General features: G+C 42.2%; 2 protein-coding genes across 5 annotated transcripts in view; one reads left to right on the top strand and one right to left on the bottom strand.

Annotated features, from left to right (window-relative positions):
- The window catches only part of kalrna (kalirin RhoGEF kinase a), a 138,394-nt gene extending 125,912 nt beyond the window's left edge, over positions 1–12,482 (bottom strand). Inside the window, exon 1 of one of the 4 annotated variants that reach the window (XM_084023806.1) lies at positions 12,289–12,482. In XM_084023806.1, coding sequence (XP_083879932.1) covers positions 12,289–12,355 — 67 coding nt within the window. In that variant the 5' untranslated portion in view covers positions 12,356–12,482. The remainder of the gene's footprint in view (positions 1–12,288) is intronic. The other 3 variants (XM_084023807.1, XM_084023808.1, XM_084023809.1) reach the window with 3 other exon arrangements.
- LOC311021713 (uncharacterized protein) overlaps positions 1–18,854 on the top strand; it is a 441,358-nt gene that overhangs the window by 254,385 nt on the left and 168,119 nt on the right. The window lies entirely within an intron of this gene.

The raw sequence follows: 18,854 nt of genomic DNA on the forward strand, positions 1-18,854 counted from the left end.
CACACACTCACTCACCCACACACACACACACACACACCCTCGATCTGGATGTAAATATAACAAATAACCAGGGCTGTATTGAACAGTTCAATGTTTTGGGGCCTCATTCATCACATAAAGATTCGACATATTTATATTAAAAGCTTACAGAAACATTGTGTCACTCTCTCTTAAACAAACACACACACACACACACACACACACAGAGAGCCTGACCTCAGGCCAAAACTCAAAATGAATAGCATAAAAACAAACAGATAATTTCCAAAATTCACATGTTATCTACAGTATGTCTCCTGCACGCACCTGTATGAACGGGGCGGTCTAGCAGTCTGTCTGTGACCTCGCCTGCTGGAAAAATAAAATACATGAATCAATATATGTCTGGGAACACTGTTGTTTTCTTCCCATGGAGCTGACATGGAAACGTTTGCCTGGTAAAGGCAGGTTAGTGAGACATTTACAGAAGACAGTGTCGGTGATTGGATGACGTAATGCTCACGTCTCACTTCCACTCGGGATTCCCAGAAACAGAACCACAAATTCCACATATATAACCATAATAACACAAAACCATAAGACTGCTGCTAATAAAATGGACGTGATGCCAGGACCAACCCTAAACAAAGGTCCCCCAAGGCATTCACATTGGGAATTCATGGCCGTAATAAACACTATTACTGCTTTGTACATGTTGTGGAAGTCCCGACACACCGGGAAACTAAACGTCCTGCCTGAGTTTACCTTTACCCAGAGGGGATGTTCCCATTCATTGTCTATGTCAGAAGCCATGCAATGCCGACACGTCGTGGCGAGTTTCGAGAGACGGCGCCGCCCGCAAGCTCTCGAAAATATTTTAAACTGACCGTTGTCGATCTAAAATAAAGACAGATTCACCAACTGCATAGCTTATTTCTCACATAAAATGTCTTCAGAAACAGTGAACGGTGAACTATTTTCGTAAAATAAGATGGAGGTGGGAGGCTCCGAGGGGAGAACGATACAAGCTCGGAGGGGGGAGGGGTGTGTGTGTGAGGGGGGGGGAATGCTTTTTTCAAACCTTTCAAATCGTAGACCATAGCTTTAATCGAAATTGCAAACATATTTCACTTTAACTTTTTGAAGAATTACCCTTTTTGCAGGGCTCTGCTACACTTTCAGTGTTCACTAAAACATGTGCTGCGGCTACAAACACAAAGCTTCCCATATATTTGGTATTAATGATGAACTGCTGGAGTGCAGCGAGCCAGGCCAACAAAAACATGAAACACATTGTTACTTAGTTGCAGCTGAAGATCTGTCCATACTGCTTCGGGGAGTTTGGTGATATGCCCACAACAACAGAAATCTGGTTTCTACACAGAAAGCAGATTCAGGTGCTGTAGGATTCCAAGTGTGGTGGTTGTGTTACTACTGTTAAAAAATGCTGATTTAGGAAAAGAAGATGAAGCCAGGCCAAGTGTCAAGTTGCACCTGTTAGGACAGGACAGCTTCCAATTATATGGTTCTTTTGCTTTTATAGAGTAAAGAGAGCTCTGCTCAAAATCAATGTGAGAACGATCATATGAGACAAAGGGAATAAAACACTTCAGTGAATGGACGGAGAATTACTTTGTTATTAGCCCTGTTTCCATTCAATGGTCAAGTTTAACTATTTAAATGACTGTTTGGGGAGACTAAACTAAAAGCTGTGCAGTTAGGTAAAAGTTGGTGATATAGGCCACGCATGTCTGTAATCTGCAAGTACACACAGTAGAAGAAGTAGTTGCACAAAAAGGTTGCCTTGACCATCAAACCTATGTATGATACAAAAATATGTTTTTGTTTTGTTTGTTTTTCCGTGTGAGCTAGTGTTTTGACGAGTTTCATGCTACCCAGAGATGAAGACGAGCATTGACACGGTATTGGGAATATTAGCGAAGATGGCTGCAGCAGAATTAACTCATTAGTCTGGTGAGTTCAATGTTTGCAACATCAGAATGTACTCGGCAAAGGCGTTTCCATTCCAATATGCATTTGGCGTGGTTTTTCAAAAACCACCTCAAGCAGGCATACAAATATTATATGCACAACTGAGGAAATGTTATCAAATTTTACCATTTGCACCCAGCTTTTTGAAGGCGCAGAAAGAAAAAAAATATTATTTTCATCTAAATCAGAGGTTAGAGGGTGTCATTGTACAGACTATAAAGCCCTATAAATGACTTATGGGCATAAAAAATAATCATTGATTTGATATGTATGTACTCAAAGTACATTTTCAATCACAGTATCAATAATGAAATGATTTATTCCCATTTTGCTTAACAGTATCTGTGAATTTTAACAGCTCTGTCAATCAGGATAAAGCTTCCTGTCTGTCTGTCCATCTCACACACACACACACACACACACACACACACACACACACACACACACACACACACACACACACACACACACACACAAAGACAAAGGCAAACACCTGCCCACTGCAGTTAATAACATCAAGGTCTATTAGCGAGCACCACTAATCAGCCAGTAACACACACACTCACATACATATCTGTAAAATGTCTTTGTGATCGATTATAGTCAAAACGGATGCTCATTACATTAACACACACACACACACACTGACACATGCACACACCATATGGCTGCAGCTGTCCAAAGACAAGAAAGCTTTTAGGGAGGGAGGAGACAAAAGGGGGGAGGGGAGAGGAAATCCTTTCTTTCTGTATTTATCTATTTAACACTCCTTCTCTCTCCGTCTCCCTCTCTCGTTTGTCCCCTGGTGGGTAATAAGGTCTAATCCACTTAAGCTGCCTCTCTCTCTCTCGCTCTCTCTCTGTTCCTGTCCGTCACCCCCAACACCCGCCCCACACACACACACACACACACAAACACAAACACACTTCCATCTGCCACAGTTCTTGATGCTGGGTGTGTGAGTGGGAGACAAAGAGAGGGGAAGATGGAGGGAAGGAAGGAGGGAATCCCTGCCTCTCTCTCCTCAGCAGCAGCATCTTATTGTTCCTGATGACAGCAGGGGCGAGAGACCCTCTATCTCTCTCCATCACACCCACACCCACACACACACACACACACACTTTAAATAATAGATGTGCTCCTCCCTCCACGTTTCATCACCATGACTCAGGACTGAGGCCTCATTTAAAGGAACAGAACACAACAGTCCAGAAACTGTTGTTATACTGTATGACCAATGTCAAATAAAGATGTCAATATTGCTCCGTTCTTATTACAAATATAATGTAAGTGCTACATGTGGCCAAAAATAATTACAAACAATGCGATTTATTCCTGTTTGAGTAACATTTGCTAGAGACTACAGCACCCAGTTGGTCAAAAAACACAGGTCTTCTACCAGCAGAGCTATGGGAACCAAGTACCTTTGTTGTCTAGACATAACCAAGTACTTTTGTGCATGTTTGTTTTGTTTTAATTTCGTAACTAAAAGCCACAATAAAACGTTTTTTTACTCAACATAACTACGTAGTTTTGTTGCCTAGTTTTGTTCGTTAACCACGTTACTCAAAGGGTTTAAAACTGATGAACTACAACTACAACAAAAAAATGTCAGCCTTAACCATCTCTGTGTACGGCTGAGGTCCATCCGTTGGGAATGCCTGCCAGAATAGTGTACATAATTAGAGTGTATTAAGGTAATTGGGCAGTAATTACTTCATTCATACCAAACTACAGAAAGATGCGTACCAAACCATTTGCCACATTACATTGATTTCATTCATGTCATTTAAAACATGCAAGAATCATGCAAGTACATCATCCTGTACATGTACTGTTACACCCCTCCACTACAATATACAATGAAACACGATCATTCCAACATAAGATCACTAGTATACAGAAATATTGATAATGGTTAAAAAAAAAAACTTTAAATAGACCATTAATGAACTGAACGATAGAAGATACCCACAGATGGACCATGAAGAGTCTGTGATGTGTAGGTTTATCCCATTTGTGCATTTTTGTCTTGTATGTACGTATGTTAGACATTGTCAGAAAATCCAACCCACAAGACAAAATATGAGCAAACGTGGATGATGTGATGGGGATAATGTGAAGTAGTTTTTCTTGTATTTAAAAGATTGCAGGTCCACTGACATGAACAATAAAGAAACCTGGTTATTCATCTGCCTGTACACAATTCCAGTTTTATTATCTACAGGCTTTGGCTCCTTGACACAATGCTAAGTCAAGCCTAAAACTATATAGACAGTCCCAACGACGCCTGTGTGGAATCTGTGGATGCACCAGATGCAATAACTGTGAACTGACAGATCATACAAGTGAAGGGGATAAGCTCCTTCCCAAAGCTGCTTTAAGAAATTACATTTTAATGACATGATACCCCCAGATGGTACTGGTGGGTCCCTGCTGTGAACTGCATGCATTACATGAGGATTTGATCTTTGATTTCATAGCAAATGAAAAAAGTGCTGATCTGCCATAAACTCAAAGAAACAAACTTTCCCCAGAAGTGTTTCACCAGTTCTCCCAAAAGTGAAATAAAGCAGGATGTATGTCCAAACTTTAGATGACTTCATGTTCAGGGGCTTGTCTTGTAAAATAACCAATTTCCCTGACAATATATTTCTGCTGCCTAGATTCTGGATTTTTGCTGATTAATGTAGTTGGAGCATGAGCTGAACAATGCTGTTAAAGGGAAACTTGGGGAGGACTGCATATATACACGTGTATCAAACAATCTGTGTGTAGAGTTAGAGAGAGCTGATCCTTCAAGGTTGGATGTGTGTTGTGCGTTCAGAGATGTTCTCCTGCAGACCTCGGTTGGAAAGAGTGGTTCGCTCCAACCAGTCCGGCCATTCTTTCAAAGCCACCTAAACCACCAATGTGATCAGCTGAACAGGTCTACCTAATTGTTTGTCAGAGTGATTGCAAAATGTTAAGACGCTAGTTTTCCCCTCAACACTTGTTACCATGTGAGGTAGGTTCAGGTGCATTAGAAAGCTTGGAAAATCTAATTTCCAGTGATGCCGAGTACGTTATTGTAATGTAAACGACAACAAAATTATCCAGGATCTTTTGACAACAGCGTGCTCATATCTTGAAGAATGTTCCATTTCTACAACTTAATTGTTAAAATATTTTGAAATTAGTTTGGACAACATACCATTTTTTTTATGAATTCTGAATGCTGAAATGGTTAAAACAGGTTCAAAACACACCCAGCAAGGTTTCACTTTAAATTCACAGCGACTCCACTGCCTGTGGTGTAATGGCGATTTATATATATATATATATATATATATATATATATATATATATATATGAATTTATTGCGATACCATAAACAAGGCGATATAGTGATGTTTTTAAATATAAGTTTGGAAAGATTGACATGAAGTATGAAGATGCGGCTCTGTTGTATTAACCATATAATGGTATTATGACTAAAGTATCATGGTGATTCCCACCCCTTGTTTAAACACAACACAAAATGATACAGTATCACAAAACAAGCTACCAGGACACTCACATGTATCAATATTTTCTTCCACCCCTAAAACAAACCGGCGTGCAGCCAGTTTGCTGCAGCCTTATTTGGCGTGTGAAGCTCGCCTGCAGCGCACCTACATGCACAGCGAGAGCAGAAGATGTTCACTGAATTGTAAAGTAAGTCCATTAATATTTAACACGGCAGCAAATGATCAGAGGTATCAGTGAAAGTGCCGGTACTACTGGTGGATTAGTATTAGTCCGCGTAGCGTTAATGACAGCGTGATCTCATTTAGCTTCGTTTAAACAACAGCGTTTATCATTAGCTTTAATCCTACCACATTAAAGTCAGTAACAGAAAGTACAGCTTGGCGAGTGTGGGATTAGCAATACTAAACAAAATCACTCATCATTATTACAATTCATCCAAACTCTCTCTCTATCTGAGCGCTTACGTTGCAGGTTCATCTGGCTATGAGCCTGGAGGAAACAGTGTGTGTGTGTGTGTGTGTGTGAGAATCAATGGATTACTGTTCATTCATCCATGTAAAACACAGACATGCGATTACCCACGTCCATCCACAGGCCATGTCCTACACACACGTCAACCCTATTAATTCTTTCCTTCAGCAGTGAAGAGAAACCTGCGACAGTAGAAACGAGGTCTGTTGGTTTCAAGGCTACACGTTTCTTTTCAGAAAGAAATAAGATCTCTCCTCAGAGTTTTATCCTCAACGTCAAGTTTGATTTCAGGGTGAAATGAGGTCTTGTCAAAGTGGAATGAGATCTCTCCCTCAGGTGAAATTAGGTCTCGCTGTAAGGAGTTAGGGTTCCATCTTGGGGTGAGCCGTTCTGATCCAGCAGCTCGGCATCTTCACAGAACAAACTCCACATCGTTGTCAAAGATCCATTGTTTCCTGGATCAGTTTTGGCATCATATGAAAATTATTCCAAAAACACACAGTGAGGTATGCAGATTTTAAATTGGGGCGAAAGGGAGCAGTGGTGCACAACTTGCCTACTTGGAGAGTGGAAATATCTTCGCAGCCAATAACCAAAATCAATCTTTGATTGAATGCGATGTGTGATTGGCCCACTAGCTGGGATAGCCTGCCTGCACACGGGGGCCCGCAGCTAGTAGCCAGCTAACCATGCTAACAGCAGAAACAGTGCCAACAACAGCAAGCGTGCTGACAACAGCAACCGTGCTGACAATGCGGGGGGATCGGAGGCTGGTCGGTGCGTTTACATGGCTGTATGAAGAACACACACTGAGATTCAACCACACGAGGATAAGCAGCTATTAATAAGCAGTAATAAACATGAGGAAAAGCATCAAAGACTAAATCAGATTAAATCTCTATTTAAAAGGAGAAGTCTTAATCTCCCAGCATGCCTGTGTGCTTCACCTGTTTCTAACATGACATAGACCGGAATGACATCACTAACTTCCGCTTGTTTTGTCTTTAATTCAAAAGAAATGAGAAAATAGTGTTCTAGCAGCAACTATTGACAGACAGCTGGCGTCAGTTGTCTGATAAACACTCAGACGCTGCTCTCTGATTGGGCGTGTAGGTATGCGTGTGTCACTTCCTGTTTCCGTCTGATAATTTAGGATCCTATTTATAAACCGCTGATTAGCATAACATAGGCAGCCGCGCCGCCCGCACCTTCCTGTGAGCATGTTGTGAGTCTTTTTCTGCTCTTTTCGGTTTAATTTTTAATTCTTCTCTCAGTGCTGCCACCATTTCCTGTGCATGCAAAATTCAAGTACATAAATATCACTTCCACAGCCACGTGCAGGGGAAAGGAAACCTCAAATCAAAGACAAAATAAATATGATTGGATCTTTTCAATATATTGACTGTGCCCTTACAGTTTTATCATCAGCCACCAGCCTCAACAGAAGATTATACTGACGTTCTGATTGGGTGTCAGTCCAGCTGGTGTTCTCATTCAGAAGATGAAATCAGAAAGTTGGTGGGGTTGAAGCAGCGGTCTAAGAAAATAGATACGTTTTGTGATACTGTATGGATTTTTAATTAAGAGTCTACATACGAAGACGCGTGTCGGACAGTGGTTCATTCATGCTGAAACTCCCGACCGCTGTATACGTAACAACGTAAAGTCAGAAAAATAGCGTTAGGGCGCATCATTAACAGGTTTTTACTACAATTTAATGCATATGGTGGTGTGTTCCTTATCCTTAAGACCATAAATGTATTTTAAAAGCATAATATTGCCTTGCTTAAAGTATCAGAATATATTGATTAGTAACCGCTGCATCTTGATACGTATTGTATCGCCAGATTTAAGTCTATGTCGTCTGATAAATTCGGTAATTTTGATGAACAAGTTTCATCTTTAAAACTGGAATTGGCACCGTTAATGTAGCATGTGTGAGCTCGGGGACTGACGAGGGAAAAAAAGGCTGCGAGCAAGAATTATTTCATAATCCCGTCAATCAGGTTTCAGTGCCGAGACGGCAGCTGAGCTGAAGTTGACCTCGCTCTTGTGAAGGTTTTCTCTCCTCCTGCCTTCACTTCTTGTCATCAAGTTCTGGTACAGACTCATACAGACACGCATCCTATGTTACATTACATGTGTACATTATGTTACATTGTGTCACAAAACAAGTAAAGAGAAAATCAGCAGAATGAAAACTGTGTAATGGGAGTTTTTATCCAGTGCTGGATTGACAAAGTAGAAGAAATATGACAAAGTTGTACTTTACAAGCTAGAAGCAGCGTGAGGCTCCCACGTCATTACTAAGTCTGACAGCACTCTGGGTGGACTGAATTCAGCTTTGCAAAAAAGCGTCGCACAGGGAGGAATCCGTGATGGCAGCAATGAAGGGGACGTTAAATGAGCGAGACGATGTCTGGCGCATTCACGGGGCTTATTAACAGCCGGGTATAGAGGCAGGTTGGCATCGGCGCTGGCAGATACTCAACTATGTGGAATTGCTTTTAGAAATGAAGAAGTGGTACGGAGACATCTTTAATTTCCTCTGTGCTGAGACGTTCAGCTGATGGAGACAGATGCCTCTCTGCATCGCTCTCACAGCTGTTAAGACACTGTGCTGCATTTTAATGCAGCTTTGTTTTGTTATTTTGATACCAGACAAAAATCATTTCATTTGGCTCTTTTTGCAAAAGAAGGTGCCCTCTACCTAAAGAAAGACTCCACAGCAAACATCAACATGCTTACGGCAGGTGTGATGATTTTGATGCAGAAACAAATTTTTAAATGATTATCACATTTCAATGTATTGTTTGCTGTCAACTTAGAATGCAAGAGGGGGGTAGCTTCTGGAGTCTTGCTGCACACCAGGTTACGGAGCCTCCACTGGGTTTACAGGAAAATATGGACTTTATGGAAGAGATAGTGTGAGTATCAAAACCCTCTTCAGTCAAAAGTTATGAAAATCAAACCTCTGAATCTTTTTCTAAATCATCAGCCTTTCAAACACAATTTTATGTTATATTATGTTACATTTCATACATGCATTGTTTGCATCTATACGGTGTTAGAATATCTAAAATATTAAAATCCCAATAGGATCGTATCATATCGACTTAAAGGTTGAGTAGGTGATTCTATTCAGAAACATGTTCTGTTATATTACTAGAAATCCTTGTAACATACAGATAGTAACGATGAATACATTAAATGCTCTGACATAAAAACATTTCTTTAAATATCATCTGTGGCAGGACTGTAAAAACCCTATCAATCAATCCAAAAAGTCAGGCTGGAGAAAATAATTGGACGGCCTTGCCTGTCTATCAACGCTTACTTTCTGATTGCGCACTCTGCTGATCTCGAGCAATCGTTTGGCGTTCTGGGGGAGTGGCTTTGAACAGAGGTCTGAACCCAGGGGGCGGGACTTCTCGGTTTGGTGATGCGTTCAAAGTCAAAGTCTCTGTGGTTTTTCCAAATGACCTATTCTGCCTTTAAGCACTGTGATAATATTGTATCGTCCGGCCTTTGGTAATTCTCACGCCTCGTTATTAGGTAGCTGGCTAACACTCTCTAAAAGGTAATTGCACAAGAGTTATTTTTATAACATTAAAAAAGCCCCATAAATATGTGACGGCAGCACTGCTGAGCCTTCCGTTGTGTGTGCCAAAGGAACATGGGCGTGTCATGGTCAGCCATGCTTTTATGTGTACGTTTTGTTTGCATCATGCACCTGGAAGGCTTGGAGATAGGAAGTTGGAAGCGGGAGAAGTCTGCCCTTCGAGTTGTCTGTAAGGCAGCGTCCGTTCTGCCGTCTTCACACTCAGACAGCTCGGAGGCGGTGGGAGACGCACCACTGCGCCTTGAGTAGCAGGACTTCAGCTCGCCGTCAGTCCTTCGTTTCTTCCACCAGCTCTCGCTGGGACTCACACTTGACCTCCCTCCTACACTCGTTGTACCTTTGGCCACATTTCAATGACTTTTTTTTTCAGCACAGGGTCTCATTGTTTGTCCTGATGAGTCAACCATTTCCATGTCCATCTGCTGGAATTGTTCCAACAGGCAGTCATCTTATATTATGGGAAAAACCAAGAGGAGGAGATCACACGGAGAGGCCTGTTACTCTAGACAAGGCACACAGTGTTTCGCAGTGTGTGCGCTTTTGATTTAATAATGTACCTTGGAAGGACTGTTCATGATAAAGTTATTAAACTGAATTACATTGACAGAGAGACAGGGTGTGTCTCCCTCCAGCACCGTGTCGCCAGTGCATCACTGAAGTCCTAAACCGGTCCTAAAACTGCATTCTTCTTCGTCCATGTTTCTCTCCGTCTGTCTGCCACACACACACACACACACACACACACACACACACACACACACACACACGCTGAATTCATATCACCCTGAGATAACATTATATCTCAGAGTTTACACTTACACCTATTATTGAGGCCTGTTTTGCAGCGCTGGCGTCCAACGCAGCTTCCAATGCATACAAGTTAACTGCCGCTGCTTGCTTATAACCCGAGAAATGCATCGGTACAGCCTAAAACGCTGGGTCAGCTATCGGCGAGTATGCGGGGCTGTGCAGCGATCCAACATAATGTTATCATATCAATTATCTGCTCATTTAAGCCTCACAGGAAGAACAATAACACTCGCTACCCGATCCGTACATCCTGCCCGATCCGTACTGGGCACAAACTGGTGCTACGCACCTGCGGTTCAACTATGCTACATTGCGTTGACATCGGCAGGAGGAGAGCGTTAACGTTAGACAGTTGGCAGCACGGTGATGAAATAAAAGCGAATGTTAACAGAGGCTCCATTGAGTCACTATGATGTGTTCACACCATTCATTAAAAAGAAGGATTGAGTGAAGGTGACATATACTGCTATCATGATGTGTTCAAAATGCAATTTTGTACATTTTTTGGAGAGAAACTTGAATGAACGCAGTTTGAAGGAGTTGTTTTCACAGAAATATAGCATTGGTATTAGAGGGAAGTGTGTGACGCGTTTTTAACGCATTGGTGTGGGATCGGTGCTTGGTATTGGCCAATGCGTCAGTTCAGCTGGAAAAAAATGGTATCGGAACATATGTCTGTAGGAGATGTTCTGAAGGCCAGGACATCTCTGCAGCGGCACAATATTTAATTTAAAATGTATTATTCTGCCTCCTGCTATTTGAAGATTGCAGCTGGCCATTTTGTGATTTCCATACAGTTTTGATTCATTGCACAACCCTAAGGTACAATGCTGATATGATGATATGATTATGAGCTGTTGGAACATTTATGATTAATCAATTCATCTTTAAAATTGATAAGAGTCCAAAGTGCAACATGACACTGCCTGTCTGACCAACTGTCCACAAGAATATCTAATTTATGACAAAGAAACGCCTTTGAGATGGAAACAGAAAACATTTAATGATTCAAAACCATGAAGTCACTAATCAGAGTAGCTGCTGATGAATGTTCTTGCTAAGTGATTAATCCGTGAATCACTGCAGCAATTGTGAAACAAACGCCTAATCTGGATTTCACATCAGGAGATTGATTTGATTTTTGGTTTGATGCCTCACAGAATAAGCAGTTTGAAGACTTGAATGACCAGGAGATTAATCAATAATGCCAGCTGCAGCCCTGTTGAGCCATTATGCTCTGTAAGTGTCTCTCACTCACACACACACACACACACACACACACACACACACACACACACCTTCTGACTATTTCACATCAGTTTAGTCTGAATTGGCTGCCATCTGCTGCTTTTGATCTACATGCATCAGTGTATGACTGACACTGACACACACAGCGCGCGCGCACACACACACGCACGCACACAGCCTGCTTATTAAAGCCCTATACGTAAATCTTCATTGAGTCGCAGATCGAACAGAGATCCATGGGCTGATCTCCTGCCTCCATGATCCCTCTTTCTCTTGTAGACCATCAGCATCAGACACACGAGCTCGCAGTATGGCATACACAACACACGCGCGCGCACACACACGCACGCGCAATCACACTGTAAATGGATGTATAACATGAAACCCCGGCACACACACACAGAGAGAGCACCATTCCTGCTGCTTTGTCGCTGAAGTGGAGCGTTTCGGTTCCCGTACAGCGGTGTTCTGGGTGGGAGAGCGCACACACACACACACACGCGCGCGCCAGGTTCCTGGTGATTGTCTGCACACTGCCGCCGCTTCTCACTTGCCCTCACGCGCCCGTCCACGCGTCTCCTCGCGGTGACATTCAGCACACTCGGACCGCTTTGGTGGCACATTTAGAGAGAGAGGTCTGCAGCCGCTCCTCCTACCTGTTTTGTAGAAGGCATCAGTGTCGGGGTCGCTGGGCGCCTCCTCGGCCGCTTCTGCAGGGTTCATATCGGAATCCGGTTCAATACAATCCCGCGACAAAGAAAGGCAGGAAGAAAGAGCAAAAAAAATCCTCGCCGCTCTTTAGTCCTCACATGTTGTCCGTTTACCTCGCTCTCCCTCCATCCCCCCTTCGCTGGCTCGCTTTCTTTCTCTTCCCTCTCGGTTTGTTTGGTGTTTCGGGGCTGGCTTCGTTTCTCTCTATTGTTCCCGGTCCAACCTCCCTCTCTGCTGCTGTCCGCCAGGGTCTCTCTACCTCCCTCCCTCTCCCCCCGTACCTCCCCTCCCTCAGCCTCTCTCTCTCGCTTGCGCGCTCTACCTCTCTCTGCCAATTCAATTCATTGACCTTTATTAGCAAGACATTTCTTATTGTCAAACACAAGCAACAATACATAAATAATAATGATATTCATATTTGTATTATTATTATTGTTATTGGTACTGACTTTTCAGGTAAAACATCTAAATATATTATACAATAATTCATAATTATAAGCAAGGAGTAAAAAATACATCTGTAAACCATAATGAAGCGTAGCATCCACTTCACACAATAACCATGATGTAATCTACATGGCCCATACCCTAAATTGTCATTATTACAAATTAGGCATGGGACAATATGAACATGTTATGCCATGATTATCCTGGCCAAAACAATTGTGATTCACAATATAATCCCGGTAATCATCAAAACCTCCATAAAACTCTTAAAATTGCATTAAAACATCCTGGAATCACTTTAAGAACAAATCATCTTTATAGTGTCAGAGATAAGACACAACTTTTTAGTCAACAAATAAGGTCATCAATCATAAATAAAGGATAAATACATTTTTTTTAAGTATTTTTGTATTCTGTATTATATTTTTAAATCAGGCATACCATGATAGTGAGCTAGACAGCTTTTTCAAGTCATTCGTGACGATATTCACAATTATCCCGATAACGGAAATTCACCATGATCAACTTATTGTGAGTGTTTTTATTGTGATCCGCTGTAAAAATCCATATTATTAATAGACTAATTAATAGACTTAAGGAAACCAGTGTCTCCAAATGAGTGTTCATCCTCTGGAGAGCACCAATAAAATCTCATATTAAGGATTTCTGTCCTTGTTCATACTTGTTCACGCTTCATGTGTGTTGTCTCCAGATAACTGTAGAGCTGGAGCACATGGCCAGAATCTCCTATCCCAAATACTGGTCATTTCATATCTCAATAACATTTCATAAATATATAGCAAATCCTATTTTCTTTACTTGCTGTGTGAATTAAATACTTGGCAAATAAAGAGTACTGCATTTCCTCATTTAATGAAGAACCTTAATGCAGAATAATCAGATTGTGGTTTAAATTTGAGTTGTTATTGTCAAATTGGAGGACACCATGATACCTTGATATGTTATTTTATCAGGATATTATTCCAGTGAAAGATGTTTAATTTTCATGTTGAATCTTCTTCCTCGGTGTGAACAGCATCCTTGTGTTCTGTCTCCAAGCCTAGTTTACTGCAGTATGCATGGGGTCCACATGCTCCGCTCCCCACAACCCCGCACAGAGTCAGTCATTCTAATGGATTGAATCTGTAGACTGTCTTCTTTCCAGGTTTTTTTAGTCCAGGTCCAACAAAGACTTGAAGGCACCTTGAAGAGGCTTGACGTAAATATTGTAAATGTCCTCCTGCTCCTTGCCCTCCCCTGTACATACTGAACAGGATGCCTGTATAATCCCTGCATTTAAAGTGTTTCCTTATCCCAACAGAGGTGGTGAAGATGGAGGATGTCATGTGTTGCACAGATAGAAGATTCCCCCTTAAACTACTTCATGAATTTGGGCTTTAGTTAACATGATTAAACCAGAAACAAGATGAATCATCAATTTTAAAAAAAACAATAAGAAGCTATTTTTGTTAGTATGTCAGTTGTTGAATGCATTATTATTTGAATTTGTATTATTGGTACTGACTTTTGGGCTGCACGGTGGTGTAGTGGGTAGCACTGTCCCCTCACAGCGAGAGGGTCCCGGGTTCAATTCCTGGGTTCGATTCCCGGGTTGGGTTGGGGTTCCTTCTGTGTGGAGTTTGCATGTTCTCCCCGTGTAAGCGTGGGTTCTCTCCGGGTTCTCCGGCTTCCTCCCACAGTCCAAAGACATGCAGGATGGGGATAGGTTGATTGAGGACTCTAAATTGCCCGTAGGTGTGAATGTGAGTGTGAATGGTTGTTTGTCTCTACATGTCAGCCCTGTGATAGACTGGTTACCTGTCCAGGGTGTACCCCACCTTCGCCCAATGACAGCTGGGATCGGCTCCAGCCGCCCTGCGACCCTGAATAAAGGATAAGCGGTAGACGATGGATGGATGGATGGATGGATGGATGGATGGATGGATGGATGGATGGTACTGACTTTGCCGTTACTATAAAAAATATATAGTAATACAAAATAAATATTTGGACCATAATGAAGCGTAGCATCCACTTCACACAATGCCCGTGATTTAATCCACACAATATTACAATATAAAAAATGACTGAAATGTGAAACGTCAGTTTGTCAGCCTGGAGGAGGCTGCCTGCATGTTGGCCTTCATCCAGAGACAACCATGTTGAACATGTCCCTTTACCCTTCTCCTCTGGTGTACCTGCCATGAGCCTCTCCTCCTCCTCTCCCTGAACACTTCACTATCAGCATGGAGGCCTTACGCAAGCTGCTCCAGTGTCTGCGCCCGCCCACTGTAAGCTGCTGCCACCTAGTGGAAAACATTGCACATGACAGCTAAGTCACTGGAACGTCACTATCAAATAATTGACAGCCTCAGAAGCCCTGCAACAAGTGAATGTTTGTTTGTTTGTTTTCAACTAAATAGACATCTCACACGTGACATCTGGCTTATTCAGTGACATTGAGGACAGACAATCACAAACTTCCAGTCTTTTTTCTTCGATCTTGTTCTAATATGGTTCCCTTTTCTTTGATGCTAAACGTTGTTTTACAGACATGAATTCAGAGGGAGGATCTAAAATGCGTCACAAAGTGTGAAATCACTCGCAGCCTCCAGAAGAAGGTCATGGTTCATTGGAAATTGTAATCCCACTATCTTCACTCTCTTCTATTGCTGCTGCCCTCTGGTCCCCCTTGTGTCCCATCCTTGGTTTATGCATATTATAAACTCTCTCTGGGTGCTAGACATACAGACTGTGTGTCTGTGTCTATGTGTGTGTGTGTGTGTGTGTGTGTGTGTGTGTGTGTGTGTGTGTGTGTGTGTGTGTGTGTGTGTGTAAAAGTCTCTATTAGTGGATTTTAAACATTCTCCTAAATCACACAGAGGTCAGTGTCCGACACCCTCGTTTGCTTGTGCACTCAGGATGCTCTGGCTTGCACCAGTGTGTCTCTGGTGTCAGACTGGCTGCACACCCTGGTTCACCCTCACAGATGTTTCCACACATTCCATTTATCCCATGACTGACAGTGACTGTGTGGGTGCGTGCAGATGTTGCTTGATCGCCATCACCCTCAATCTCCTGTTTGTCTTCTTTCACCTGACAGGATGCTAAAACTATTATTATATGGACTTGGATGACCTTTTGTACCTGCACTGTAAACATTAAAGGAGGCTCCTTTTGGGGTTCCTCAGTTTGCCTCCTCCTTTTAGGAGCCTCCAGGAACACATCAGTTCTTGGGATCGTCTACCATGTTCCTTAAGGGACCCATTTATTCCAGCATGGTCTCTAACAGCTAATACTATTAATACTACTACTACTACTAATAATAATAATAATAATAATAATAATAATAATAATAATAATAATAATAATAATACAACCACAACTACTATTACTACTACTTTTACTACAACTAATAATAATACTACAACAACAACAAGAACTACTACTACTACTACTACTGCTGCTACTACTACAACTACCAGGTTACTACTACAACTACTGCTGCTGCTGCTGCTACTACTACTACAACTATACTGCTACTACTACTACTACTGCTGATAGGAGAAGGGAACAGGAAACAGTTTAAAAGCCAGTGCAGTACCCGAAGTGAACAACAGAGGGAGACTCAGACCACCGTGTTCCCATGTTTCCAGTAGCTCCAATCTTTTAAGTAGCTATAATTGAAGTATAATAAGGAATCATCACAAACAAGCTCCATTTGAACCCTACAGGGCAACAAGTTATAAAATGGTGTGTCAATGTTTGTGTGCACAGAGGCAGCATTATTAATTTAAATGATTGTGAAATACCGAATCAAAAAGACATTTCATTGTGGCATGTGTAGATCTTTGAGGAAATAAATATTTAAATTAAAAACATAGGCTGAGGTCATTCAGATCAGAGGCAACAACAGGGTTTTGAATGTATTATTTAGCTTGGTTACAGTTTAAAGTGCACTCATTTAGCCCCAAGGCGTTGAGGTAGTGGAAACATTCCTGGTATAAAAGCCTTCAGCGGTGATCACGTGTCTAACATTTTCAGGCCTGTACCAGGTGTTTTCACTTCATTACCTCTGCAGGACTGGAGCTCGGTTGACATCTTCAATCTTCAGTCCTCTGTTAGTTGTGTTGCACCTGTTTCATGAGCTCATGAGTTTCCCGGCAAAGCTCCACCCAGCTTCGACCGCAGCAGAGGTCTGATGGGCCAGACTAAGTGGAAACACCTGTGAGGGTCTGCAGAGCTCTCAGAGCACTAACATGGTACCGGGCCAATGTTATCACACATCTACGATAAATCACTCACACCGGACTGACTTTCGGGATATGTCGCAGGAGGAAAAGCACGAGTGTTGATAATGAAAATGAATGACGGCTTAATCCGATTTTGCTGCTTTGTTGTGCAATCTGGTCACTCTGTCATGACTTTAAAGGGACAGTTCATCCCCAAAATCAATCTGCAATTCATGTAGGAACTATTAGATAACTGCTCACAACAAGGTTGAGTTCTGCAAAGAGACTGTTGAGTTTTTTAAATGTATATACACCCTGTTGCATGGCCGCAGATCCCTGTCCACTGTCGAAGGTGCCAGCAATGGACACGTGATCATCAGAACTGGACCACGGAGCAATGGAAGAAGGTGGCCTGGTCTGATGAATCAAGTTTTCTTCGCTGGGGAACAAATGGCACCAGGATGCACTATGGGAAGAAGGCAAGCAGCAGTGATGCTTTGGGCAATGTTCTGCTGACAAACGTTGGGTCCTGCCATTCAGGTGGATGTTACTTTGCCAGGTACCACCGACATAAGCATTGTGGCAGACCATGTATCTTTCATGGAAACAATATTCCCTGATGGCAGTGGCCTTTTTCAGCAGTATCACGCCTTATCACGATGCAAAATGTTCCAGGAATGGTTTAAGGAACACAACAAGTTTAAGGTGTTGACTTGGCCTCCAACTTCTCCAGCTCTCAATCCAATCAAGCATCTGTGGGATGTGCTGGACAAACAAGTCTGATCCATGGAGACCCCAGCTTGCAACTTACAGCAGGGGTTCTCAAACTTTTTGGGGCCAGGGACCCCTTACAGGGGAGAACATTTTCCAAGGACCCCCTCATAATCGATTAAGCACATTTAAGCACACAAGTACAAGTTCTTGTACAATTGTGTGTGGCTTCCATGTGAGCGAACAAATCGGAAGTCTTCTGGGCTTTCTCTAAAGTTGTGGCCAGGTTCACCATCCGTGTTTTCTGGCAGGTGTATTCCTCGCTCTTTCGATTGATAAATGATTTTGTCTTGCCCTGAAATTCCAGGTGCTTTGTCATCAGATGTTGCTTTAGCTGGGCTGGCTTCATGGCTTTGTTCGCTAGCACCTTAAGACACATGATGCATTTTGGTCTCCCGTCACTGCTTTCAATAAAAAAAACTTGATATAACTGTTGTCATATTTCTTTTGCTGTGGGTCCAACAGCCCAAAAATTGGTAATGCTGGTAAAATGTATGATGCTGCTTATAATATGTATTCATGCAGAGTCTTAGAATGAAAAGTAAAGTAAATCTGTCAAATAAATGTTGCGGTGTAAAGAGCATTTGTTTCTCAAATGTAGTGGAGTAGAAGTATAAAGTAGAACCAAATGCCCCAGAAAAACAGTTATTTAAAAAATTAATTATTTCACCACTATGTGCTTTCCCTGCTACATCGAGTCTCACTGCTTCTAATTAAGATGGAGTGTGAAGGCCGGAATGTTTCTGCATGTTTCTCTTTGGCAGCTTTCGGTTCTCTATTTGACGTCCATGAAAACAACAGCGAGGCTCTGACACACAGAGAGCAGATGTACTGGGCTGATGATTCACTTGTCCCAGGCAGCCGTCTCTTCTCCCTCCACTTCAGAGGGGACTCTAATTGGCCAATTATCTAAATATGTCTGCAGCCTGACAAAGCGACAATATGCCTTGGGCAAACTCAAGCCCCATCGTTCCTTCTTTTGCCTTGTCAGACTAAAATAAATGCGAAACGTGTCTTTGCATAAACAAAGGGAGCTTCGGTGACTCTCAACCCCGCCTCCC

This window comes from Eutrigla gurnardus (assembly GCF_963514095.1).
Source record: "Eutrigla gurnardus genome assembly, chromosome: 12".
NCBI classification, from domain to species: Eukaryota; Metazoa; Chordata; class Actinopteri; order Perciformes; family Triglidae; genus Eutrigla; species Eutrigla gurnardus.